General features: G+C 43.9%; 2 protein-coding genes across 7 annotated transcripts in view; both read right to left on the bottom strand.

The window, feature by feature from the left end:
• Positions 1-10,061, bottom strand: ltc4s (leukotriene C4 synthase). Of its 2 annotated transcripts, XM_021584073.2 has the most exons (5): positions 9,931-10,061; positions 9,566-9,665; positions 4,999-5,069; positions 2,193-2,274; positions 1-1,704 (listed from the first exon to the last, which is right to left on the bottom strand). In XM_021584073.2, the coding sequence occupies exons 1-5, from the start codon at positions 9,986-9,988 to the stop codon at positions 1,542-1,544; spliced, it is 474 nt and encodes a 157-aa protein (XP_021439748.1). In that variant the 5' UTR covers positions 9,989-10,061; the 3' UTR covers positions 1-1,541. The 2 variants fall into 2 exon arrangements, 1 of the variants encoding a protein (XP_021439748.1); XR_002470681.2 differs by lacking the exons at positions 9,566-9,665; positions 9,931-10,061 and adding an exon at positions 6,196-6,900 and having other exon boundaries at positions 1,447-1,704.
• A 1,975-nt stretch (positions 10,062-12,036) lies between these two features.
• Positions 12,037-26,512, bottom strand: part of maml1 (mastermind-like transcriptional coactivator 1) — a 36,272-nt gene continuing 21,796 nt past the window's right edge. For 3 of the 5 annotated variants that reach the window (XM_021584078.2, XM_021584077.2, XM_021584074.2), the window contains 3 exons: positions 16,826-17,056; positions 16,196-16,331; positions 12,037-14,485 (listed from right to left, as the gene is read on the bottom strand). In XM_021584078.2, the coding sequence (XP_021439753.2) occupies positions 13,428-14,485; positions 16,196-16,331; positions 16,826-17,056 (1,425 nt within the window). In that variant the 3' untranslated portion in view covers positions 12,037-13,427. The remainder of the gene's footprint in view (positions 14,486-16,195; positions 16,332-16,825; positions 17,057-26,512) is intronic. The other 2 variants (XR_002470683.2, XM_021584075.2) reach the window with 2 other exon arrangements.

The following is a 26,512-nucleotide window of genomic DNA, read 5'->3' on the forward strand; positions in this document are numbered from 1 at the left end:
TGGGAGGCCATAGTGGCTCGTGGGTCTGCATACCCAGACATGCAGTCAGAGCAGACCCTAGCCATTGAGGCCCTAAGCAAAATTTGCAGTTTTAAAGCAAGTTTGCTGAAAATCTACATATTTTGCAATTGAGTGGAGAGAAGATTTAGCCATTTTATAAATAATTTCATGCAATTCTACTCATTTTGCCATGGGGCAGAGAAAAATTTGCAGTTTTACAGCTAACTTACTGCAATTCTACACATTTTGTATTTGAGTGGAGAGAAATGTTTGGTAATTCAACCATGATTAATGCAAGTTTAGATCGCAACAATCTTTTCTTTGGTCTTTGGAAATTGGTCCGCGGGCCTACAAAGGGAGGGCTGGGGCACCAGTTGCCCATCCCTGGTCTAGATGATTCTAGCCACCAATCAGGGCTGAGTATGTAAAGATCTTTACATTTTTATCAACACACCCACAATATCAGACTGAACATTTCAATGGCAAAAAGAGACCCTGGGAAATAAATTATAAATATATTGAGTTATTTTCAATAGATGAACAGATTTAGACATACAATGATTTCAAAATAAAATAAGCATGGGGCTTTAACATTGTTTGGATGCATCAGCACACATACGACAGTCTAACCACATTTTTTCAGTTAAAAAAATTGCATGCTAATTTTATAAGGACATGTGGATAATTTATATACTTTTAACCTTCTACAGTAACCTAATAGTAGACAAGTGAAGTAAGATTACATTTTATTATTTTGCAATAATGACAGCAAGGGAGTTGCTTTTTCCACAAGCCTTTTTCTCATGGCAAATTAATGAGACTAAACACACTGACTAGCTAGCACACTAGTCAGACAGCACACTGGACAACTAAATAAAATGCTTAGGCCTATATTCTGTCTAAATTGAAAAACACTTAGGCCTACTGGAGTTGCAAGGTGGTTTGCTAAATGAAGGACTACAAGCGCAATTTGAGCTGCGACTCACGCTACCCAAACAGGTGCTTCTTTCAAATCAATATCACTGTTCGCTTAATAGTATGAGTAATCCACTTAATAGTATGAGATGAGACATACAGTTAACAGCATTAGAAAGCTTAAATGTTTCCCTTCTTAACCATTAGATACCCACATTTGGCAGGTGTTTTCTTTTGGCTGTGTTTGATATGAGCTATCACTTGGACTGCAGGTTTTTGGAAAAGATGAAACTAACTTTACTAATTAATGAATAGGCCTACCCTGTTTTTTTTCCATCAAAACAATGGTTTTTGTTCCATATTTCAGTCTGAAACATGCCTTGGTTTAGGGGGACTGTAACCTTAATCTAAATGGCACACAAGCAGTTGGTAAAATAGCCTACGATAGGCCTAGACCGGACACTTCTATTATTTCAAACCTGCAGCTCAAGGTTGGAACACATCTTTCCCTACTTCAATCAACCATTCCATTTAGTTGTCTTGATTTGGAAATGAAGGTAGCTTGTCTACAGTTGTCAGTGTATCCCATCATCTCTCCTTTAAGCGCTTCTCCTCCTGCTCATCCCTTATAGTCCCCCACCCTCTTCCTCAGTTAGGTCGAGGACAGAGCTGGCGAGCTGCTTCAGGTCCAGATCCAGGTAGAACCGACACATAGAACCCAGAATCCCCAGGGCGGAGAACCCAATCAGAACCCACAGAACCTTGGCACTGAAATACAGAGGGGCTAGTCTGGGAAGAGCAAGAAAGAGAAAATAAAAGTCTCAGCAATGCATTGCATAATAATAAAGAAACAATGACTATTGATATCGTTGGTTTGGAATATTGGTATATTGACTAAACACAACCAAATTAATTTGTACAGAATACAAGATTCAACTTTTCTAAAAAAAGAAAAAATCCTATGGGACAGATACAGGGAAAGTGACAGTTGAGAAAATGTTCAGATAATAGAAAACAGACCACCCCATTTTGACAACTCTGCAAAAAGAAGGCTCTGGTATCCACATGTAGAAGACACCTGCTGCTATTAATTATGAGGGAACAATGATTCTGACCCTATACTTCAAAATGAAAATCACTCCTTACTCTCTTTCTTGAGAATCAATTATCTAATGTCAGACATGTAATGCCAAGGAACATAACGATGATCTGCAATGCCAAGAAATGAGGCATAATTATAGGAACAGGCCCCGGGGGACAGACCGATAGGTCATTACCGTCCATGTGCCGATTTAGCATAGCCCCTGAAGTACTGGTAGCGCCCGTACAGGTATAGGAGTCCACATAGTGCTGACAGACCTAGGTGATGAAGAAAAAAATATCATAATTTAGCAATTAAAAGGGAAATCTGGGAATAAAACAACAAAGCGGTCACTCCGCCACTTCTTTCAGTAAACAGCTGAGGGATGGGGGCAGGAGAAACCACTCTCAAATTCATATATGGAGCTATGGATGCAAGGACTGACCATCCATGATATCAAAAGAACAGTTTTAATCATATTTTGTGGCTTTACAGTGTTTGTTAACAATTACATACTTCAAACAATGGAGTAAAACAAGCTTATTTTATTGGGTTGTGATGGAGTGAGACAGTTGAACTAAGCTCATGAGACATTTGTAAGTTATACTCTTCAAGAATCAATGGCTATGTATCGGTTATATTTGTATTCCAAGTCAATAGACCGTGCCTGTCAGAGATTGGCGGTATTTCTGTTACATGTATTTGAAATACATATTTAATGGCTTTTGAAATATGTCATTTTTGTTAATGGCCTGAACTAGAATCCAATGCATTTCGTAACAAGATTAGTATATTTTCAAAATAGTTTTCTATAACCATTTTTTACAGCGGCTCACAATTGTGGCGTCCCGGCATCGGTATCAGAAGTCTAATTGCACTATGGTGTGATAAGGGTGTCTGCTAAATGACCAAAACGTAAATGTTAAAATGAACACCTGCAAAGCATGTTCAGTATTACTCTCATTAGCTCCTCCCCCAAAACAAAGGCCAATAATAAATACCCAGTGTGCTTTGCAATTGTTCATTTTTACATGTACAGTTTGTTCATTTAGCAGACACTCTTATCCAGAGCGACTTAGTCAGCTAAGGTTGATAAACAACCAAATATCAGTTATTTATAGCAAGTCATTCCCCCCCCCCATTACTGAGAATGTTGTTGCAGTGAAGGCATGTTAGAAAATGCTTGAATATACAAAATACCTGTATTTCATCTAGATCCAATACAAAATTATTTAGCTTTTTATTTTTGATACATTGGTATCATTAGAGTATCTTGTAAAAACATATATTTATATACACTGCTCAAAAAAATAAAAGGGAACACTTAAACACAATGTAACTCCAAGTCAATCACACTTGTGAAATCAAACTGTCCACTTAGGAAGCAACACTGATTGACAATCAATTGCACATGCTGTTGTGCAAATGGAATAGACAACAGGTGGAAATTATAGGCAATTAGCAAGACACCCCCAATAAAGGAGTGGTTCTGCAGGTGGTGACCACAGACCACTTCTCAGTTCCTATGCTTCCTGGCTGATGTTTTGGTCACTTTTGAATGCTGGCGGTGCTTTCACTCTAGTGGTAGCATGAGACGGAATCTACAACCCACACAAGTGGCTCAGGTAGTGCATCCAGGACGGAAAATCAATGCGAGCTGTGGCAAGAAGGTTTGCTGTGTGTCAGCGTAGTGTCCAGAGCATGGAGGCGCAACCAGGAGACAGGCCAGTACATCAGGAGACGTGGAGGAGGCCGTAGGAGGGCAACAACCCAGCAGCAGGACCGCTACCTCCGCCTTTGTGCAAGGAGGAGCACTGCCAGAGCCCTGCAAAATGACCTCCAGCAGGCCACAAATTTGCATGCGTCTGCTCAAACGGTCAGAAACAGACTCCATGAGGGTGGTATGAGGGCCCGACGTCCACAGGTGAGGGTTGTGCTTACAGCCCAACACCGTGCAGGACGTTTGGCATTTGCCAGAGAACACCAAGATCGGCAAATTCGCCACTGGAGACCTGTGCTCTTCACAGATGAAAGCAGGTTCACACTAAGCACGTGACAGAGTCTGGAGACGCAGTGGAGAATGTTCTGCAGCCTGCAACATCCTCCAGCATGACCCGTTTGGCGGTGGATCAGTCATGGTGTGGGGTGGCATTTCTCTGGCGAGTCCTCCACGTGCTCGCCAGAGGTAGCCTGACTGCCATTAGATATGACATCCTCAGACCCCTTGTGAGACCATATGCTGGTGCGGTTGGCCCTGGGTTCCTCCTAATGCAAGACAATCCTAGACCTCATGTGGCTGGAGTGTGTCAGCAATTCCTGCAAGAGGAAGGCATTGATGCTATGGACTGGCCCGCCCGTTCCCCAGACCTGAATCCAATTGAGCACATCTGGGACATCATGTCTCGCTCCATCCACCAACGCCACGTTGCACCACAGACTGTCCAGGAGTTGGCGGATGCTTTAGTCCAGGTCTGGGAGGAGATCCCTCAGGAGACCATCCGCCACCTCAGGAGCATGCCCAGGCGTTGTAGGGAGGTCATACAGGCACGTGGAGGCCACACACACTACTGAGCCTCATTTTGACTTGTTTTAAGGACATTCCATCAAAGTTGGATCAGCCTGTAGTGTGGTTTTCCACTTTCATTTTGAGTGTGACTCCAAATCCAGACCTCCATGATTTGATAATTTGATTTCCATTGATAATTTGTGTGATTTTGTTGTCAGCACATTCAACTATGCAAAGAAAAAAGTATTTAATAAGAATATTTCATTCATTCAGATCTAGGATGTGTTATTTTGGTGTTCCCTTTATTTTTTTTGAGCAGTGTATCTTTTGCCCATCTGCCTGTCGTCAAACATAAAATCTTCTTTTCATTTCCTCAATGGGAGTCAACTTGACTCAAAGAGGAAGTCACTATAAAAACATTCAGTGAAATTGTCAGAAAAGGCATGGGGCTCTGTGGGTGCACTGAAGCAGCAGAGAATGTATTTTGGGTGCCTACCTTGGCTGAAGAAGAGTCCAGACACCCATAGGATGATGATGAAGATTGGGAAATATTCAGAGCAGTTGGCTCTAAAGAAACAAAACACAAAAATCCGTCCAAGAGCCAAGAACCATTGAAAAATACATAGCAAGCACATATGGGCAATTCTACAAATGCGGCAGCTTTTAGGCAAACATTAAATCCATTTTTCTTGACCGAGGTGGCAAATGCGGTTGCTTTTGGGCATGCCATTTCTGATAACATTTTTCTTGACCAAATTATCTTGCAATGTATTTGGGTAAATATTCCTGGGTTCGAACAGACAGTTGCAAGTCAAATTCAAGGACTTTCAAGTACTAATATTTATTTTCAAGGACCATCAAGTTGTAATAGCTCCTCCCATGCAAGTTTCTAGTCGCCACCAGATGGCATTATATCGCCACAACCTCATGATTATTATTGTTACTATTCATCATCACCTTACAAGTTCTACTCAATGCGTTTCACTACTTGTTTACTACATACATGATGGTAAGTCAGTATTGATGTTGACTGATTTCCTTATATGAACTGTAAACAGTAAAATCTTTGAAATTGTTGCATGTTGCGTTTATATTTTTTTCAGTGTACATGAAATTGTCTTTATTTCACACGAGATTTTTAGGTCCCACAGGCTGTCCCAACATGTCATGAAAGTGAATTACCGACAGCGTAAAGGGCCCTCTAAAATGATGCATTCTATACCCATTTGAAGAGAAACAAGTTCATGTGTTTGATAAAATAAAATATTCTCTCAGGAAACCCTATTTAAATTTTAGGGGACCCCACATGGGACCCATTCTGTTAAAAGTCCCCAAAGCGCACACTTTCCTGGGTCACTCGTCTTCAGTTCGCTGCAGCTAGCGACTGGAACAAACACTCAATACGGGACAGTTTGATCTCAATTTCTTCATTCCGACTCAACCATGGGCACTGACAATTGTGGCGGCTTCGCGTTATGTATTGTCTCTACCTTCTTGCCCTTTGCTGTTGTCGGTGCCAAATAATGTCTTAGGTCGCCATGTAGTGTTGTCTCTTGTCGTGATGTGTGTTTTGTCCTGTATTTTTAATATCAGCCCCTGTCCCCGCAAGAGGCCTTTTGGTAGGCCGTCATTGTAAATACAAATGTGTTCTTAACTGACATGCCAAGTTAAATAAAACCACTGTACAACTAACCTCTCTCCCTGCTTGCTTCAATGCTTCCTCTGTGTCTCATTTTCCTCCATTGCAGCCCGACTCACCATTGTCTCACTACTCGCTAGAAAGAAAATGTGTTTTGTTACGACAATGTATAGCCCATCTTTTGATTTTAGCTAGCTAACTTAATTTCAGTCAACTGCTCCTGCTGAGGCCAGGCACCGTTCAACGTTAGCTTACAACTGCATCCTTCTAACCAGCTAGTCATAGCCAGGTAACGTTAGCTAGCGAGGTAACAATAGAGTCCTTGAGCTACCTAACTAGGTAGACTGACTAGAGTGTTGTACACTCATTTTCCGAGAGTCAATGCTTTTGTTTGGGGGAAGTATGTTGACACGGCAAGAGTCGAGGGAGGCTAAAAAAATTCCCACTGTCAGCGGCGTCTCACTGCTACTTTCCCACACTGGTCTGGAATAAGGTAGTTAGTTATTTTTAACATCCGTTTATGTCGTGGTCGGAATTTCTCGTTGGGCAGAGTAGTGAATGAATGCGACGCTAACAAGGAAAATCCGGGGGAGCAGGCTTACTAAAAAAAATATAAAAAAATGAACCTTTATTTAGGCAAGTCAGTTAAGAACACATTCTTATTTATTTACAATGACGGCCTACATAACGAGCAGATGGCTCCACTCGTTTGCAGAGCTCTACCTATACAGTGTTTGTCAGTTTGTCAGATCAAGAAGGCTTCTGAGCGTTGATCAAAGCTGGGAACGCAATAATAAGTGGGTAAATGATAATTAACAAAATAAAATAAAAAGTGTGTAAACGGCGTTTACCCTCTACTACATCACTGGCTGAGTCTGGCAAATACCATGATCATGGGTGCACCTCAGCCACGCTCAAAGTCCTAAACGATATAACCGCCATCGATAAGAGACAATACTGTGCAGCTGTTTTCATTGACCTGGCCAAGGCTTTCGAGACTGTCAATAGCCACATTCTTATCAGCAGACTCAACAGCCATTGTTTCTCAAATGACTGCCTCGCCTGGTTCACCAACTACTTCTCAGACAGAGTTCAGTATGTCAAATCGGAGGGTCTGTTGTCTGGACCTCTGGCAGTCTCTATGGGGTGCCACAGGGTTCAATTCTCAGACAGACTATTTTCTCTGTACACATCAACAATTTCGCTCTAGCTGCTAGTGATTCTCTGATCCACATCTATGCAGACGACACCATTCTGTATACTTCTGGCCTTTCTTTGGACAATGTTAATAACTAACCTCCAGACGAGCTTCAATGCCATACAACTCTCCTTCCGTGGCCTCCAACTGCTCTTAAATGCAAGTAAAACTAAATGCATGCTTTTCAACCAATCGCTGCCCGCACCTGTCCGCATCACTACTCTGGACGGTTCTGACTTAGAATATGTGGACAACTACAAATACCTAGGTGTCTGGTTAGACTGTAAACTCTCCTTCAAGACTCACATTAAACATCACCAATCCAAAATTAAATCTAGAATCGGCTTCCTATTTCGCAACAAAGCATCCTTCACTCATGCTGCCAAACACACCCTTGTAAAACTGACTATCCTGCCAATCCTCGACTTTGGCGATGTCATTTACAAAATAGCCTCCAACACTCTACTCAGCAAATTGGATCACAGTGCCATACGTTGTCACCAAAGCCCCATATACTACCCACCACTGCCACTGCTGGCCCTCGCTTAATATTCGTCACCAAACCCACTGGCTCCAGGTCATCTATAAGTCTTTGCTAGGTAAAGCCCCGTCTTATCTCAGCTCACTGGTCACCATAGCAGCACCCACCCGTAGCACATGCCATTGTATCTGAGGGACATTTCTGATGAAATGTGAGGTATTTAGACCAATGTACCGGAAATGATAAGGATAGCTCTCGAGAATAAAAGTCACTGACTATTTTTGACTGGTCTGTTTCATTTCCCCCAGAACCTTACAAACTCTGGGTACAGACTGAGTATTTTAATTGAAGTTCAGTTCATTAACCCTGAGAAGTTAATTCTGCTAAGTTTTTAATATTCAAGCACTCTTTTTGGTTGGTTCAATTCCAATGACCATAAGGGGTTGTTATTGGCCCCGCTTGCAGACATGGGGAGATCGCGAATGTCAGGTCTCACCAGTATGAACATGTAATGCAAGGGGTAGGAGTGTGGTATATTGCACGTCGCAACACGGAGTGCCTGGACACATCCCTTAGCCATGGTATATTGGTCATATACCACCAACCTCCCTGAGATGCCTTATTGCTATTATAAACTGGTTACCAATGTAATTAGAGGAGTAAAAATGTATGTTCTCTCATACCTGTGGTATATGGTCTGATATACCATGGCTGTCAGCCAATCAGCATTCAAGGCCTCTGACCATCCAGTTTATAAACATGAGATAATCTATGAGCAGAATTACTATTTTTACCTCAATTAGCCACGAAATCCCTCATTTGAAAGACTGTTTTTCTAACCCTTTTCCATCTACATGGGCCAGCCCCCAAGCAATTAGAGTTCTGAGCTTCGGGCCCTCTCCATTTGAGTGACAGCTAGTAAGGTTGCACACACAGCAGAGCGAGAGGCAGGGCAATGACATGCTACACATGTATGATGTAGTACACCATTTTCGGGTACCACTTTTGGCTCATGAGCGCTACTTTCATAACTCTGGCTATAAAAGTACACAAGTACCTGAGAATCTTTTTTTTAAAGAAAATTAATGTATACAAATTATGAATGTTTGAGCAACAGTATCGACTTATTGATGAATATGAATACATATTTTCCGTTTCTGGAATAAACGTTTTTTTTTAAATGGAAGGGGTAAGTCACGTTCTGAAAACTGTATTCTATTTTAATAATTTTACAATGTGTACACGTTTCCTGTACATTCCTGATTTATACATGTGGGTATATGTACCTGTTAGGGACTGACGGGCTTTCTGGGATGTGGCATATGATTGATGTATATAAATAAGTGTGTTAGCTAGCTAGCATGCACCGATGTAATAGTCACAAACTCACTGCTAACACGGTTGTTATCATGCCACAGATTTGACCATCGACAGCCATCAACATCATTAAGCCCTGCACAACTAACGTGCTGTTTCCTATTTAAATCACAGATAATAAATAACGCTCAACTGGGACCACTGGCTGGGGTGATTTCTTCGAACTAATAAACAACTCAAGGAGAGCACGATTAACATCGGTTACATCTGCATGTCACCCGCTAAGTAGTGGGGGATATTTATCAAGTGTCATCAATTTCTGAGTGCAGGTGAAGGACAACTTAATACTACAATTATATTTGGGGAAATGAAGTAAAGAAATCGGTATTAATTGCAGACATTTGTCATTTCAGATCTAGCAGACGTACTGAGCTCTGAAGACTCTCTCAAACTCTGGAGGCCCTGAGGTGCTGGGTGGGGAGACAGAGTACTTGCGTCTGGCGTAAATCACCTGTAGAGAGAAGTAAGCTACAACAAAAACACACATCACAAAATCCATGCTATAAAAATCTGAAAAATAGTTTCCCCACACACTTCTTGACAAGGAAATTGTACCAACACTCAAAAGGATCAGATATTTTGATAAGATATGCATTTTCTGCCACAGGTTAACATTTACAATGTTACATACATTGTAATACAAGTTCACTTAATTACTAGAACTATGATAATGACCACAGGTTTATCATAAAAGCACAGCACTTTTTATAGAAAGAAAATATGATCAACTTACCTTGCTCTAACACGCCCAACACCGTTACTCCTGCAATGAGCACTACCTGATCCAGCATGTCTTCGAGCTAAAAGTGACTCTCCTTTCAACCTGGTGTTCAGATGCAAACTGTTTCTCTGACTGAGTAACCATTAGGTGTCAACTCAGGGGAGAGGCGGCAACTTCCTGATTTGAGTTGCCTTTATCATTAGGGCAATTTATTATCTAATGGGATACTTCTGTTGGTAACCAGGGGTGATTTAAAAAAGAAAAATTGCAAAACTTTTATTCTGGATCAGAATGATCTCGATTCTGTAATCCTCTTTTAAGCTATCCAGGATCAGATCGATGTGGCTGTTAATAAAATCGTCTCATTCTGATCCAGATACCACAATATCAAGATCACATAATACAGCTTTTCAGAGCTTTGAACAGGATTACTTACGCCTTGCCCTCAACCGGACAGGTTATGGTACTACTTCTACACTGTCATAGGGAAAGATAGTGTAAACTACACAAATAAAGGTAATTTGATTTTTTTTTTTAAGTGCCTGTATATCACTTAAAAAGTACACACATTTGAAACTTCTTAAATGTAGCCTAGCAACTGACCACATACTTATACTGCGGTCAATTTAACATAATAAACATTTAGTTATCAGATGTAAGAAAGTAATTATATATTTTTAACTTCACTTTAGTCGGACATTTCTTGGTTGTTGTGCCTTTCACCCTTCTACGTACACCCTGAATCCACCCTTCAAGTGGGATCAAGATCATCCTGAATTTCAGCTTCAAAACTATCCTAATCAGTACCTTAAGTTTTGAAAAATGCAAAAACATAATTTAATCCTGATTGAAAGGTCAGATTAGACTACCAAATATGAATTCCTATCCAGGGGATCAGCATCTCATTTTTACATTTTGAAAAACCCAATTCTAACAATTAATCCTAACCTATTGCCAAAATCCAAATCCGTTAACTTTTGAAGAATTGGACGCACATGATAGCCATACATGATTGAATTGCATGTTGTGCAAGTGCAATGGTCCAGGAGCAGGCTGTTTCATGAGTCCACGTACAGTGCATTCGGAAAGTATTCAGACCCTTTGACTTGTTCCACTTTGTTACCGCCTTATTCTAAAATTGATTAATTAAAAATCCTCAATCTACACACAATACCCCATAATAAACAAAGCGAAATTAAGTTTTTGCAAATGTATTAATAGAAATACCTTATTTACATAAGTATTCAGACCCTTTGCTATGAGACTCGAAATTGAGCTCAGATGCATCCTCTTTACATTGATCATCCTTGAGATGTTTCTACAACTTGATTGAGTCCATATGTCGTAAACTAAATTGATTGGACGTGATTTGTAAAGGCACACACCTGTCCATAAAAGGCCCCACAGTTGACAGTGCATGTCAGAGCAAAAACCAAGTCATGAGGTCGAAGGAATTGTCCGTAGAGCCCCGAGACAGGATTGTGTTGAGGCACAATGAAGGATACCGAAAAAATGCCTGCAGCATTGAAGGTCCCCAAGATCACAGTGCCCTCCATCATTATTCAATGGAATGAGTTTGGAACCACCAACTCTTTCTAGAGCTGGCCGCCTGGACAAACTGAGCATTCGGGGGAGAAGGGCCTTGGTCAGGGAGGTGACCAAGAACCCTATTTTTACTTTGTCTTTATGGGGTTTTGAGTGTAGATTGAGGGGGAAAAAACAATTTAACAAATTTTCGAATAAGGCTGTAATGTAGCAAAATGTGGAAAAAGTTAAGGGGTGCAAATACACTGCATGTCTAGCTATGATATCGGCATAGATCCTATGCCATATCAGGGATGAGTAGCCCTCAGGGGCCTGATTAGTGTCAGTCACACATTTGCCCAGCCCTAGCCATTACATCTGGTTAAACACCTTGATCTTTTGATACTTGGAGTCAGGTGTGTGTCAACTAGGGCAAAAGTGTCGACTTGTCCGTCAGGCCCCCGAAGAGTGGAGCTCCCCTTTCCTGTGCTACTTGATGCAAAAATAATTACAAGGACAAGAAAACAGATGGAAGAAAGTAATCAACCATCACATCATGATTAACTGTAATGTGATAACAATGTGAATCCAATGTTGGACAGGATTTTACTTACGTTGGCACCTAATATTAATACTGTAATGCTAGCTAGTTAGAATTCAAGCATGCACAAAAATACAAAACGCAGAGTCCGTTTCTAAAGAACTATATTCACATAATACTCTTGTTTTACAGAGAACCATATTAAAAGTATAAAATACTTACAAAAATCAGCTGCAATATACATATAAAAATAAGCTATATCTTCGGCAAAAACAATAGGAAATGCATACAAAACAAATATACAAATTTACAAGTATCCCCTGACACAAACAAGGATGGAATTTAAAAAAATCTAATATCCCAACTCTGTAGGCTGTATTGTCATTCAAGGTTATGGCAAAAAATAATGGCTGCAATGTGTCTTAAGGCAATCATTTCCACTAACATAAAATAAAAGCTGCATGACTAAAGACAAATCTGTACATTATCTTCTCTTTTAGCTTGGTTATTGAAATTACAGTGGGCTGGATGTTTAATAAAGACAGTGATTTTAGTGTGTAAACTGGTCAAACATGGTAAGGAACCTAAAGGGAGACCATTTTAGAAACATGATACAAGAATCACTCAAAAGTGTATGTGTGAGATGTGGGGACAAGGTCCCCATTTGTCACTTTACATTTGAAACCTACCTACATTGGGGGTAATTGCACAACTCTAAAACGGAGAAACAGTCTGGTCTCCAAATCAAAGACTTCAGACAGTTCAACATATGGGTCCCCACTTAGCAACAAACGGACACTGGCTAACCAAACAAATATGGCCACCACAGTTGAGTTTCTTTAGCTCACCTAGTCATTGGTTTGAGAGTAGAGGAGAAATGGCACAGGTCTACTTATGAGCAGACCGTGAACAAAAACTCTTGTGTATTACCACAAACCTTTTACATAGGGGGGAATGTATTACTAGCTCACCTCTGCTACACCGAGCATATATTTGCATTGAAGGCTGCAACTTCAAACAAAGCAGAAGAGGCTGTGTGTGTATGTGTGGAGCATTCGGTTCACCCTTGATTCAGTGGTTTAGTACTGAGCCACAGGTTCAGTAGTAGTAGTAGTAGTAGTAGTAGAGTACTCTATACGTCTTCGAGTCCTGGGAAGAAAAAAAAAATATATACTCCAATAGGAATCACACGGGTTTTGGCCCTGCGCACCATCACTAATTCTCTTAACATTATATACGCCTTGTGTACTGTATATTCACAGTACACAAAATACTGAGAATTACAGTCTCCTAGCATTGTCAGAACAGTAACAGAATTCCATTACTAACCCTCGCTGTTCCTGCATTTCATTGGCAATTGGCTTGGAACTAATACACCAACTTTCACTCTCAACTCATCGTCTGAAGTCCCAATTGTCTGAAGTGGCTCTTTGTCCTTTCAGTCTTAATCTACTGATCGGAAAAGGTGAACGATCTCATCCAGATCATCCATCCACTCCTGCGTGCTCTGTCCTTTCAGCAGAGAATCCACCAGGTCACCCTCCCCAGGGAAGCTGGGCAGACTGCTAGCCCCTGATCCAGTGTTGTAGCCAAACGGCAACTGCTGCTGCTGTTGGTTGGCAGTTCTGTTGATCTGGTAGCCCTGCTGGCTGCACTGGAGCCCCTGGCTGACCGAACGCCCCCCCTGCGGCTGACTGAAGGCCCCCAGGTCCGGTAACACCCCTTGGCCTTGGGAACCCTGCTGTTGCTGAGTCTGTTGCTGATTGGGTAAGACTTGCCCTAAGGGCTGCTCAAGGGAAACTTGGGGGTTGGCTGCAGTCCTTTGCTGGGCCTGCTGCATCATCTGTTGCTGGGCAGGGTTCATGGCGGCCATGGGCCTGCCGTTGGCATTGGCGCCGAAGGGGGTGTTGCCAACAGGCATCTTGTTGGGCATGCGGGTCTGCTGCTGCATGTGGAAGGCGTTGGAGTTGACAAAGGAATTGGGCGGGAGACCGCCATTGCTGGAAGGAGTTTGCTGGGCACCCATGGCTTGCTGCATGACCTGGTGCTGCTGCCAGGCTTGGCTCTGGGCACTCTGCATGGTGTTGGGCATGTTTCCACTGGGCATGGAGCCGGGTAGTCTGGCTAACTGCTGCTGCTGTTTCAGCAGGGCGGCGTTGGGTTGGTTTTTGAGGTGCTGCTGCTGGGCTAGCATGTTCTGTCTGTAGGGGGCGCCCATGTTGCCTACGGGCTGCCTCTGCATTGAACTTTGCTGGGAGGGGTGCATGTTCATGTTACTGTAGAGTACCTGCTGCTGTAAGGCAGAGTCCATAACGCCCCCGCAAGAGGAGAGGCTCATGTCGGCCTGGCTGGCAGCAGGGAGGGCACCAGGTGTGGGGCCACCACCTCCCTGTTGGCCCATGGTCATGCCCATCATGCCTTGTTGTGTCTGGGGGAACATTCGCTGAGCTACGGGGGCGGGGCCCCCCAGCGAGCCAACGTTGACCATTGGCTGAGAAGAGCCTGCAGGGAGAAGCAAAATAAGCTTTGAGTCACAATAAAACTGAAAAGTTAACCTTTGAATTATAAAAATGTGTAATCCTTATGGAATATGCCATCTTAATTAATACGCTCATTATAGAAGACCAAATCTGTCTCTCAATATTCTTAAAACGGCTCCATGTCTCCATCACCATTCTTTCATGAATGCAGATAGCAATCGACAAGGTCAACCACATTATTTTCATGCCATTAGAGAATCAAAGGAGGCAAGGAACGCAACCATTGAGACAGCAGTTCTCTCTAAAGACACGGAACAAATGGGCAAATGTATTTAGAGACGGGAGAACACGTTAGACCCTATTACTACTAGTTTGCCATTCAAATGATTCCCCCGAAAGCAACATTTGCACTTGTGAGGTTTATTTGTTTACTGTCAAACAAAGAGTTGTTCTGTGTGAGTCACATCATTTGAGTAAACCTCCCACACAACCAAACATTTCCAAAGGGTTCCTATTCAATTGAAATGGAAGTGTAAGCACTGGTATAGAGTTTGGCTGTGGCTGAGGTGTATGTATACCTGTTCCAAAAATCACACTCTTATCCCTAACCCGGCAATTCCAAAACTCGGTCTTCGGGACCCGAGGGATGCACATTTTGGTTTTGCCCTAACACTACAAAGCTGATTCAAATCATCAAAGCTTGATGATTAGATTTGAATTAGCTGGTTGATTAGCTGAATCAGGTTTGTTACAACTGGGGTTTGATTAAAAACCTACTGGAGGGTTGTTTTTTTTCCCCTCCAGCAACAGAGTTGGAGGGCCCAGGTCTGATGGGGCTGGAGGGCCCAGGTCTAATGGGGCTGGAGGGCCCAGGTCTAATGGGGCTGGAGGGCCCAGGTCTAATGGGGCTGGAGGGCCCAGGTCTAATGGGGCTAGAGGGCCCAGGTCTGATGGGGCTAGAGGGCCCAGGTCTGATGGGGCTAGAGGGCCCAGGTCTGATGGGGCTAGAGGGCCCAGGTCTGATGGGGCTAGAGGGCCCAGGTCTGATGGGGCTAGAGGGCCCAGGTCTGATGGGGCTAGAGGGCCCAGGTCTGATGGGGCTAGAGGGCCCAGGTCTGATGGGGCTAGAGGGCCCAGGTCTGATGGGGCTAGAGGGCCCAGGTCTGATGGGGCTAGAGGGCCCAGGTCTGATGGGGCTAGAGGGCCCAGGTCTGATGGGGCTAGAGGGCCCAGGTCTGATGGGGCTAGAGGGCCCAGGTCTGATGGGGCTAGAGGGCCCAGGTCTGATGGGGCTAGAGGGCCCAGGTCTGATGGGGCTAGAGGGCCCAGGTCTGATGGGGCTAGAGGGCCCAGGTCTGATGGGGCTAGAGGGCCCAGGTCTGATGGGGCTAGAGGGCCCAGGTCTGATGGGGCTAGAGGGCCCAGGTCTGATGGGGCTAGAGGGCCCAGGTCTGATGGGGCTAGAGGGCCCAGGTCTGATGGGGCTAGAGGGCCCAGGTCTGATGGGGCTGGAGGGCCCAGGTCTGATGGGGCTGGAGGGCCCAGGTCTGATGGGGCTGGAGGGCCCAGGTCTGATGGGGCTGGAGGGCCCAGGTCTGATGGGGCTGGAGGGCCCAGGTCTGATGGGGCTGGAGGGCCCAGGTCTGATGGGGCTGGAGGGCCCAGGTCTGATGGGGCTGGAGGGCCCATGCTACATTAGGGGTAAACGCTGGTGACGTGGGGTCTTATTTACCTATAAACTGGGCGACCTGCTGCTGCTGGAAGGGATTCTGTGCTCCAGGTTGCTGGTTCTGTTGGTCCTGGTACTGGGGAGGGGGCCGGGTCAGGTGCCTCTGGAGCTGCTGCTCCTGCTGCAGACGCTGCTTCTCCTGAAACACAGAAACCATACATAGAGAATGCACATGTCATGCATATACACATGACTAACGTTCCTACCCATACATTCTCTTTTAGACGAAGCAGAGATAAAAGCACCTACTGCGAAACTGTCATAAGCCACTTCTACAAAACGAATCTTATTGGTCACATACACGTTATTGGAGGTGTAGCAAAATGCTTGTGTTCCTAGCTTCAACAATGCAGTAGTATCTAACAATTCACAATACATGCAGACAAATGGCGCCCCCTTGTGTTTATGTTAGAAATAAATACCATGTAGAATACTGCTTACTCAGGGCTATGCAGCACTAGCAAGTCCAGACAGGTAGCATAGACAGATCCTGTATTGACTCAGCATGCTGGTAGTCATAGGAAAAGTTGAAACCAGTTATGTGAATAAGCCACAACGCCTGTGTTTGGATTTTACCCAAATTATTCATACTAAGTACCCAAGAACCTGCAGTACATGACCCCAGGCATTTACCTGTTGGGCCATGATCTGCTGCTGCCTCTGGCCCAGTAGAAACTGTTTCTGCTGCTCCATCAGCTGCTGCTGTTGCTGCTGCTGCTTCAGCGCCGCCGCCACCGCTGCCTGCCCCGACAGGTAGGCTGCGTTACCATGGTTACTTGCCAGGCCGTTACCGGGCCCCCCCGGCTGGGGCGCCATGGCGTTGCCGGTTCCGTGTGTTGTGGTGGGGTACGGGTTCTGCTCCTGCTGAAGTAAAAATGGGGGAAATGTTGTGGTTATGTCCACCAGAAGAACAGGGAGGGAGTGAGTTGAGTGAGGTTAGGCTTTGGGTACAGTCAAACAAGTGGGGGGAATATTGGTCCTTTGCATTGGGGATAAATACAATTGGATGTAAAAGCAGAGGGGAAAAGCATTAAAACCAACACTCAAACTTGACCTAAAACACTTGCTAATCAAATTTATTGATGAAGAACGTGGTTGTGTAACTTCAGTTTGAAAGTTCATGGCCTCAAATAAGTGCTTCACTTGACCAGCTGTTAGTACCACAGTTCCATATTTTTCAGTGGGTTGTTCCAACTCAAAAAGCACAAGAGGATTGACCTCCACCGTCTCAGACTGTTCTGAAACAGTTTCTGTTAGAAACAGATAAGATTAGCATTCGTGAAACATTATTTTGTTGAAATCTAATTGATTGCATCCAGATCATTGGGTTGTTGTTTGGCAACCCTCTGGCACTGTAGAGGATTGGAGCAATCCATATAGCTCACATAACCGTGGTTACATACGTAACCTTCGTTATGTTTCACTATATTGGATCACTCCAATATATTGGTATATCCCTAACAGATTTAGTTGGTGCTAGAGGGACCTGGTACATGGTGTACAAGCCCCGCTGCCGGCTTCTGATTGCCTGTCAGCCCCGCTCACGGTGTTGAACAGTGCCGGCATCGTCCCCCATTAACAGCCTATCACAGGGAACAGCTGCCGTCACCATCGACGCTATCAACCTCCTGACGCAGGGCATGCGCCCTCCGTTCAAGGTGGACCCAGCGGTCCTACTCCTGCCTCCGTACAGAACTGTCAGCAGATGGGCTCTGCCTGTGGTGCCCCCAGCCATGCTTCCTGGGAGGGGTACTGGGCCCAGTAGAGGGACTTACAGCTCACTGACGCACCACTCCTGAGGGAGGGAGGGAGCTCGTCCCCAGGCTGAGCCCGAGCCTGGCCGACCCACTCGCGCATGGCCAACAATCGCACCAGATTGGAGGCCACAACACCACACAAAATAGGTAGTGCGCTCCACCACCCTTTCTGTGTGGCTCAAACCAAGGCAGTGCATACATAAGGTATGCGGAACCCCAGGGGGATGCCACCATCACACCGGTCACAAATATAAGCCATAAACTCAGCCAAGCCAACAAGGCCACGGAGCAGGGGAACGCCGCCCTGAGAGAGCTTGTCGTGACCCGCTTGAAGGAATAGGAAGCCGGTGAGGGATAAATTACCCAGTAGCTGTGAAAAAGAACAGGGAAGACCCGTGTGGGAAAAGCAGGCAGACAAAAAAACAAAAAAAAAACAGCAACAAGGTAATGGATTGGATTCATTTTTTGGTTTTTCGCCAACTGCAATATTACCTAGCCGGTTTAATATCCAAGCAGTAAAAACAGCACCATATGATGGAGTACCTCCTTTAAGGAACTCTAAAGTTAATGTCTCAACATAGTGGAAAGCCCACTACGATACTCTTACTCTGCAGGGAAAAGAACAAGAAAATAAAAACTGCAGCGTAATTAGCAGAGAACCTGCACCAACAGCGCGGGGAGCAGCATGTTAAAGCAATTCACAACATACACACACATTGAACAAGCCAGTAGCCAAGTTGTTTAAGGTAAATTACAGTTTGTGGCAACAAGAGCCACCATACTAATTGATGCACAAAGTAGTAGTGTAACGCTAACGAAACACAAGTATACGACAAACCACGGGCGGAAGATACAGATCAACCGCACGCAGCGAGTGGCGCACTCAAGAGGCGGGGCTGGACATGTAACCAGCTGCTCCAGGCTGAAAACGGCCAGTGAGTATACTTCCACGCAAGATATTACACTTACCAGTGACATACCAAGCAAACTTCAGAAAGTTTGTACCTCAAACCATACTGACGTCCGCCGAGAAAATGTAAGAACGTGTGAAGCTGCCACAGGGTCTATAAATAGGGGCCAACTGCAGCCGTGACACAGGTGTACACGGGAGTAAATCTGTAAATCCTCACCTCAGACGTATCCCTCCGTCGCAGAGTGGAAAAAATATTGGAGTGATCCAAAATAGTGAAGCATAACAGACAGGGTTGGCTTAGATTGTTGACAGCAGGTAAGCCATATTTAGTCTCCCATTGTTATTGAAAATATAGAATCAATTTGCACAATGAGCTTGTCTCAAACAAGTCAGTTGTTGGTTAGTTATCGAATATTAGCAGAATTTGTATCGAGATGAAATCAGTTAAAACAAGACATTGTCTCAAGTACAAGATGAAACGATCCACTTACAATTCCCCACATGGTAGTTTCTTGTAATTCTTGCTAGCAATCTGGCCATTCATATTGTTATCCAGGTCGGCACCAACGATGTTAGGATGAAACAGTCAGAGGTCACCAAGCGCAACATAGCTTCAGAGTGTAAATCAGCTAGAAAGATGTGTCGGTATCGAGTAATTGTCTCTGGCCTTCTCCCAGTTAGGGGGAGTGATGAGCTCTACAGCAGAGTCTCACAACTCAATCGCTGGTTGAAAACTGTTTTCTGCCACTCCCAAAATATAGAATTTGTAGATAATTGGCTCCCTTTCTGGGACTCACCCACAAACAGGACCAAGCCTGGCCTGTTGAGGAGTGACGGACTCCATCCTAGCTGGAGAGGCCCTCTCATCTTATCTACGAACATAGACAGGGCTAACTCCTCTAGCTACACAATGAAATAGGGTGCAGGCCAGACAGCAGGCTGTCAGCCACCCTGCCAGCTTAGTGGAGTCTGCCACTAGCACAGTCCGTGTAGTCAACTTAGCTATCCAAATTGAGACAGTGTCTGTGCCTCGATCTAGGTTGGGCAAAACTAAACATGGCGGTATTCACTTTAGCAATCTCACTGGAATAATGACCACCTCCATTCCTGTCATTATTGAAAGAGATTGTGATCTCACATCTCAAAATAGTGCTACTTAATGTTAGATCCCCCACTTCCAGGCCAGTTATAGTCAATTAACTAATCACTGATCATTTATTTTATTTCACCTTTATTTAACCAGGTAGGCTAGTTGAGAACAAGTTCTAATTTGCAACTGCGACCTGGCCAAGATAAAGCATAGCAGTGTGAATAGACAACAGAGTTACACATGGAGTAAACAATAAACAAGTCAATAACATAGTAGGAAAAAAAAGAATCTATATACATTGTGTGCAAAAGGCATGAGGTAGGCAATAAATAGGCTATAGGAGTGAATAATTACAATTTAGCAGATTAACACTGGAGTGATAAATGATCAGATGAGCATGTGCAGGTAAGAGATACTGGTGTACAAAAGAGCAGAAAAGTAAATAAAATAAAAACAGTATGGGGATGAGGTAGGTAAATTGGGTGGGCTATATACCGATGGACTATGTACAGCTGCAGCGATCGGTTAGCTGCTCAGATAGCAGATGTTTGAAGTTGGTGAGGGAGATAAGTCTCCAACTTCAGAGATTTTTGCAATTCGTTCCAGTCGCAGGCAGCAGAGAACTGGAAGGAAAGGCGGCCAAATGAGGTGTTGGCTTTAGGGATGATCAGTGAGATACACCTGCTGGAGCGCATGCTACGGGTGGGTGTTGCCATCGTGACCAGTGAACTGAGATAAGGCAGAGCTTTACCTAGCATAGACTTATAGAGGACCTGGAGCCAGTGGGTCTGGCAACGAACATGTAGCGAGGGCCAGCCGACTAGAGCATACAGGTCGCAGTGGTGGGTGGTATAAGGTGCTTTAGTAACAAAACAGATGGCACTGTGATAAACTGCATCCAGTTTGCTGAGTAGAGTATTGGAAGATATTTTGTAGATGACATCGCTGAAGTCGAGGATCGGTAGGATAGTCAGTTTTACTAGGGTAAGTTTTGCGGTGTGAGTGAAGGAGGCTTTGTTGCGAAATAGAAAGCCAACTCTAGATTTGATTTTGGATTGGAGATGTTTGATATGATTCTGGAAGGAGAGTTTGCCGTCTAGCCAGACACTTAGGTACTTATAGATGTCCACTCTAGGTCAGAACCATCCAGGGTGGTGATGCTAGTTGGGCGTGCGGGTGCAGGCAGCGAACGGTTGAAAATCATGCATTTGGTTTTATTAGTGTTTAAGAGCAGTTGGAGGCCACGGAAGGAGTGTTGTATGGCATTGAAGCTCGTTTGGAGGTTAGATAGCACAGTGTCCAAGGAAGGGCCAGAAGTATATAGAATGGTGTCGTCTGCGTAGAGGTGGATCAGGGAATCTCCCGCACCAAGAGCAACATCATTGATATATACAGAGAAAAGAGTCAGCCCGAGAATTGAACCCTGTGGTACCCCCATAGAGACTGCCAGAGGACCGGACAACATGCCCTCCGATTTGACACACTGAACTCTGTCTGCAAAGTAGTTGGTGAACCAGGCAAGGCAGTCATTAGAAAAACCGAGACTACCGAGTTTGCCGATAAGAATATGGTGATTGACACAGTCGAAAGCCTTGGCCAGGTCGATGAAGACTGCTACACAGTACTGTCTTTTATCGATGGCGGTTATGATATCATTTAGTACCTTGAGCGTGGCTGAGGTGCACCCGTGACCGGCTCGGAACCTGGATTGCATAGCAGAGAAGGTACGGTGGGATTCGAGATGGTCAATGATCTTTTTATTGACTTGGCTTTCGAAGACCTTAGATAGGCAGGGCAGGATAGATATAGGTCTGTAACAGTTTGGGTCCAGGGTGTCTCCCCCTTTGAAGAGGGGGATGACCGCAGCAGCTTTCCAATCCTTGGGGATCTCAGATGTTTCGAAGGAGAGGTTGAACAGGCTGGTAATAGGTGTTGCGACAATGGCGGCGGACAGTTTCAGAAATAGAGGGTCTCAGATTGTCAAGCCCAGCTGATTTGTACGGGTCCAGGTTTTGCAGCTCTTTCAGAACATCTGCTATCTGGATTTGGGTAAAGGAGAAGCTGGGGAGACGTGGGCGAGTAGCTGCGGGGGGGGGAGAGCTGTTGGCTGAGGTTGGAGTAGCCAGGAGGAAGGCATGGCCAGCCATAGCAAAATGCTTCTTGAAATTCTCGGTGGTGACCGTGTTACCTAGCCTCAGTGCAGTGGCCAGCTGGGAGGAAGTGCTCTTGTTCTCCATGGACTTTAGTGTCCCAGAACTTTTTGGAGTTACAGGATGCAAATTTCTGCTTGAAAAATCTGGCCTTTGCTTTCCTGACTGACTGTGTGTATTGGTTCCTGACTTCCCTGAACAGTTGCATATCGCGGGGACTATTCGATGCTATTGCAGTCCGCCACAGGATGTTTTTGTGCTGGTCGAGGTTAGTCAGGTCTGGAGTGAACCAAGGGCTATATCTGTTCTTAGTTCTGCATTTTTTGAACAGAGCATGCTTGCCTAAGATGGTGAGGAAGTTACTCTTAAATAATGACCAGGCATCCTCAACTGACGGGATGAGGTCAATATCCTTCCAGGATACCCGGGCCAGGTTGATTAGAAAGGCCTGCTCGCAGAAGTGTTTTTGGGAGCGTTTGACAGTGATGAGGGATGGTCGTTTGACCGCAGACCCGTAGCGGATACAGGCAATGAGGCAGTGATCGCTGAGATCCTGATTTAAAACAGCAGAGGTGTATTTGGAGGGCAAGTTGGTCAGGAAAATGTCAATTAGGGTGCTCATGTTTACAGATTTAGGGTTGTACCTGGTGGGTTCCTTGATGATTTGTGTGAGATTGAGGGCATCTAGCTTAGATTGTAGGACTGCCGGGGTGTTAAGCATATCCCAGTTTAGGTCACCTAACAGAACAAACTCTGAAGCTAGATGGGGGGGGCGATCAATTCACAGATGGTGTCCAGGGCACAGCTGGGAGCTGAGGGGGGGGGGGTTGGTAGCAGGCGGCAACAGTGAGAGACTTATTTCTGGAGAGATTAATTTAAAAAAATTGAATTTCGAACTGTTTGAGCATAGACCTGGAAAGTATGACAGAACTTTGCAGGCTAACTCCTCCCCCTTTGGCAGTTCTATCTTGAAAGAAAGTGTTATAGTTGGGTATGGAAATCTCAGAATTTTTTGTGATTAGATGATGTGTGATTAGCCTGACTGAAACATGGCTTATGCCTGATGAATTTACTGTGTTAAATGAGTCCTCTGCTCCTGGTTACATTAGTGACCATATCCCCCACTCATCCTGCAAAGGCAGAGGTGTTCCAAACATTTATGACAGCAAACTTCAATTTACCCCCCAAAAAATGACTTTTCATCTTTTGAGCTCCTGGTCATGCAATCTACTCAATCACTTTGTATAGCTACTGTTTACAGGCTTCCCAGCGTTCTTTAATGAGTTCCCTGAAATCCTATCTGACCTTGTAGTCATGGCTAGAGGTCGACCGATTAATTAGGGCCGATTTCAAGTTCTCATAACAATCGGAAATCGGTATTTTTGGGGCGTCAATTTTTTTTCTTCCCTTTATTTCCCCCTACACCTTTATTTAATCTTTATTTAACTAGGCAAGTCAGTTAAGAACACATTCTTATTTTCAATGACGGCCTAGGAACAGTGGGTTAACTGCCTTCAGGGGCAGAACGACAGATTTTCGCCTTGTCAGCTCGGGGGAGCCAATCGTGCAACCTTAACTAGTCCAATGCAATAACGACCTGCCTCTTTCTCGTTGCACTCCACAAGGAGGCTGCCTGTTATGCGAATGCAGTAAGCCAAGGTAAGTTGCTAGCTAGCATTAAACTTATAAAAAACAATAAATCATAATCACTAGGTTGATATTACTAGATATTATCTAGCGTGTCCTGCGTTGCATATAATCTGACTGAGCATACAAGTATCTGACTGAGTGGTGGTAGGCAGAAGCAGGCGCGTAAACATTAATTCAAACAGCACTTTCGTGCGTTTTGCCAGCAGCTCTTCGTTGTGCGTCAAGCATTGCGCTGTTTATGACTTCAAGCCTATCAACTCCCGAGATGAGGCTGGTGTAACCTGAGCCCTGAATTGGCTGGCTAGTTAGCGCGCGCTAATTGTCGTTGTGTTGCTGGTTCGAGCCCAGGGAGGAGCGAGGAAAGGGACGGAAGCTATACTGTTACACTGGCAATACTAAAGTGCCTTTAAGAACATCCAATAGTCAAAGGTATATGAAATACAAATCGTATAGAGAGAAAATGTCCTATAATTCCTATAATAACTTCAACCTAAAACTTCTTACCTGGGAATATTGAAGACTCATGTTAAAAGGAACCACCAGCTTTCATATGTTCTCATGTTCTGAGCAAGGAACTGAAACGTTAGCTTTCTCACATGGCACATATTTTACATGGAACATATTACAATTTTACTTTCTTCTCCAACACTTTGTTTTTGCATTATTTAAAACAAATTGAACATGTTTCATTATTTATTTGAGGCTAAATTGATTTTATTGATGTATTATATTAAGTTAAAATAAGTGTTCATTCAGTCTTGTTGTAATTGTCATTATTACAGATAAATAAATAAAAATCGTCCAATTGATCGGTATCGGCTTTTATGGTCCTACAATAATCGGTATTGATATCGGTGTTGAAAAATCATAATCGGTCGACCTCTAGTCATGGCAGATAATATTCACATGGAAAACTCCACAGACCCATTCTAAAATGCTTTCGGAGCCATCATCGACTCAGTGGGTTTTGTCCAACACGTCTCCAGACCTACTCACTGCCACAGTCATACTCTGGACCTAGTTTTGTCCGATGGAAAAAATATTGTGGATCTCAATGTTTTTCCCTCATAGTCCCGGACTATCGGACCACCATTTTATTACATTTGCAATCACAACAAATAATCTTCTCAGACCCCAACAAGGATCAAAAGTCGTGCTATAAATTTTCAGACAACCCAAAGATTCCTAGATGCCCTTCCAGACTCCCTCCACCTTCCTAAGGATGTTACAGTACAAAAATCAGTTAACCACCTAACTGAGGAACTAAATTTAACCTTGCGTAACACCCTAGATGCAGTCTCACCCCTAAAAACAAAAAAAAAACACTTGCCACAAGAAATTTGCTCCCTGGTATATAGAAAATACCTGAGCCCTGAAGCAAGCTTCCAGAAAATTGGAACGGAAACAGAGCTACACCAAACTGGAAGTCTTCCGACTAGCTTGTAAAGACAGTACAGTGCAATATCATCATCCTATTTTTTCCACCTAATTGAGAATAACAATCCAAAATGTTTTTTTGATACGGTCGCAAAGCTAAATAAAAAGCAGCATTCCCCAAGAGAGGATGGCTTTTACATCATCAGTGATCAATTCATGAACTTCTTTGACGAAAAGATCATGATCATTAGAACGCCAAGTATGGACTCCTCTTTAAATCTGCATATTTCTCCAAAGCTCAGTTGTCCTGAGTCTGCACAACACTGCCAGGACCTAGGGTCAATGGAGACACTCAAGTTGTATAATCTGGTATCTCTTGACACATTCATGAAAATAGTCATGGCCTCTAAACCGTCAAGCTGCATACTGGACCCTATTCCAACTAAACTACTGAAAGAGCTACTTCCTGTGCTTGGCCCTCCAATGTTGAACATAATAAACAGCTCCCTATCCACCGGATGTGTACCAAACTCACTAAAGGTGGCAGTAATAAAGAATCTATTGAAAAAGCCAAACCTTGACTAAAAAAAAATGCTTAAAAAAAACTATTGCCTATATTGAATCTCCCATTCCTCTCAATTTTAGTAAAAGCTGTTGCGCATCAACTCACTGCTTTCCTGAAGACAAACAATGTATACGAAACACATCAGTCTGGTTTTAGACCCCATCATAGCACTGAGACTGCTCTCGTGAAGGTGGAAAATGACATTTAATGGCGGAAGAACATGGCTCTGCATCTGTCCTCATGCTCCTAGACCTAAGAGCTGCTTTTGATACCATCGATCACTACATTCTTTGAGAGATTAGAATCCCAAATTGGTCTACATGGACAAATTCTGGCCCGGTTTAGATCTTATCTGTTGGAACGACATCAGTTTGTCTCTGTGGAGGGTTAGCCCTCTAACAAATCAACTGTACATTTGTGTTCCTCAAGGTTCCGTTTTAGGTCCACTCTTGTTTTCATTATATATTTTTAACCCTTGGTGATGTCATTCGGAAACAATGTTAACTTTCACTGCTATGTGGACGATACACATCTGTATATTCCGATGAATCATGGTGAAGCCCCAATATAGCCTACCCTGGAAGCGTTTCAGACAGAAGGAAGTGGATGAGGGCAAATGTTTTCCTTTTAAACTCGGACAAAACAGAGACGCTAGTTCTAGGTCCCAAGAAACAAAGATATTCTGTTGGATCTGACCATTAGTCTTGATGTTTGTACAGTCACCTCAAATAAAATTGAAGGACCTTGGCGTTACTCTGGACCCTGATCTCTTTTGATGAACATAAGAATGTTTCAAGGACAACTTCCCCCACCCCCAG

The sequence above is a fragment of the Oncorhynchus mykiss genome, chromosome 31, assembly GCF_013265735.2.
Source record: "Oncorhynchus mykiss isolate Arlee chromosome 31, USDA_OmykA_1.1, whole genome shotgun sequence".
Taxonomy (NCBI): domain Eukaryota; kingdom Metazoa; phylum Chordata; class Actinopteri; order Salmoniformes; family Salmonidae; genus Oncorhynchus; species Oncorhynchus mykiss.

Bases quoted from the DNA above. Each gene is read 5' to 3' on its own strand.
- ltc4s (XM_021584073.2), bottom strand. From the start codon at position 9,988: ATGCTGGATCAGGTAGTGCTCATTGCAGGAGTAACGGTGTTGGGCGTG. The intron at 5,070-9,565 runs GTACGTCTGCTA...TTGTTTCTTTAG, and splicing joins GAGAGAGTCTTCAGAGCTCA to AGCCAACTGCTCTGAATATT. The intron at 1,705-2,192 runs GTAATGACCTAT...TGCTCTTCCCAG, and splicing joins GCTAAATCGGCACATGGACG to ACTAGCCCCTCTGTATTTCA.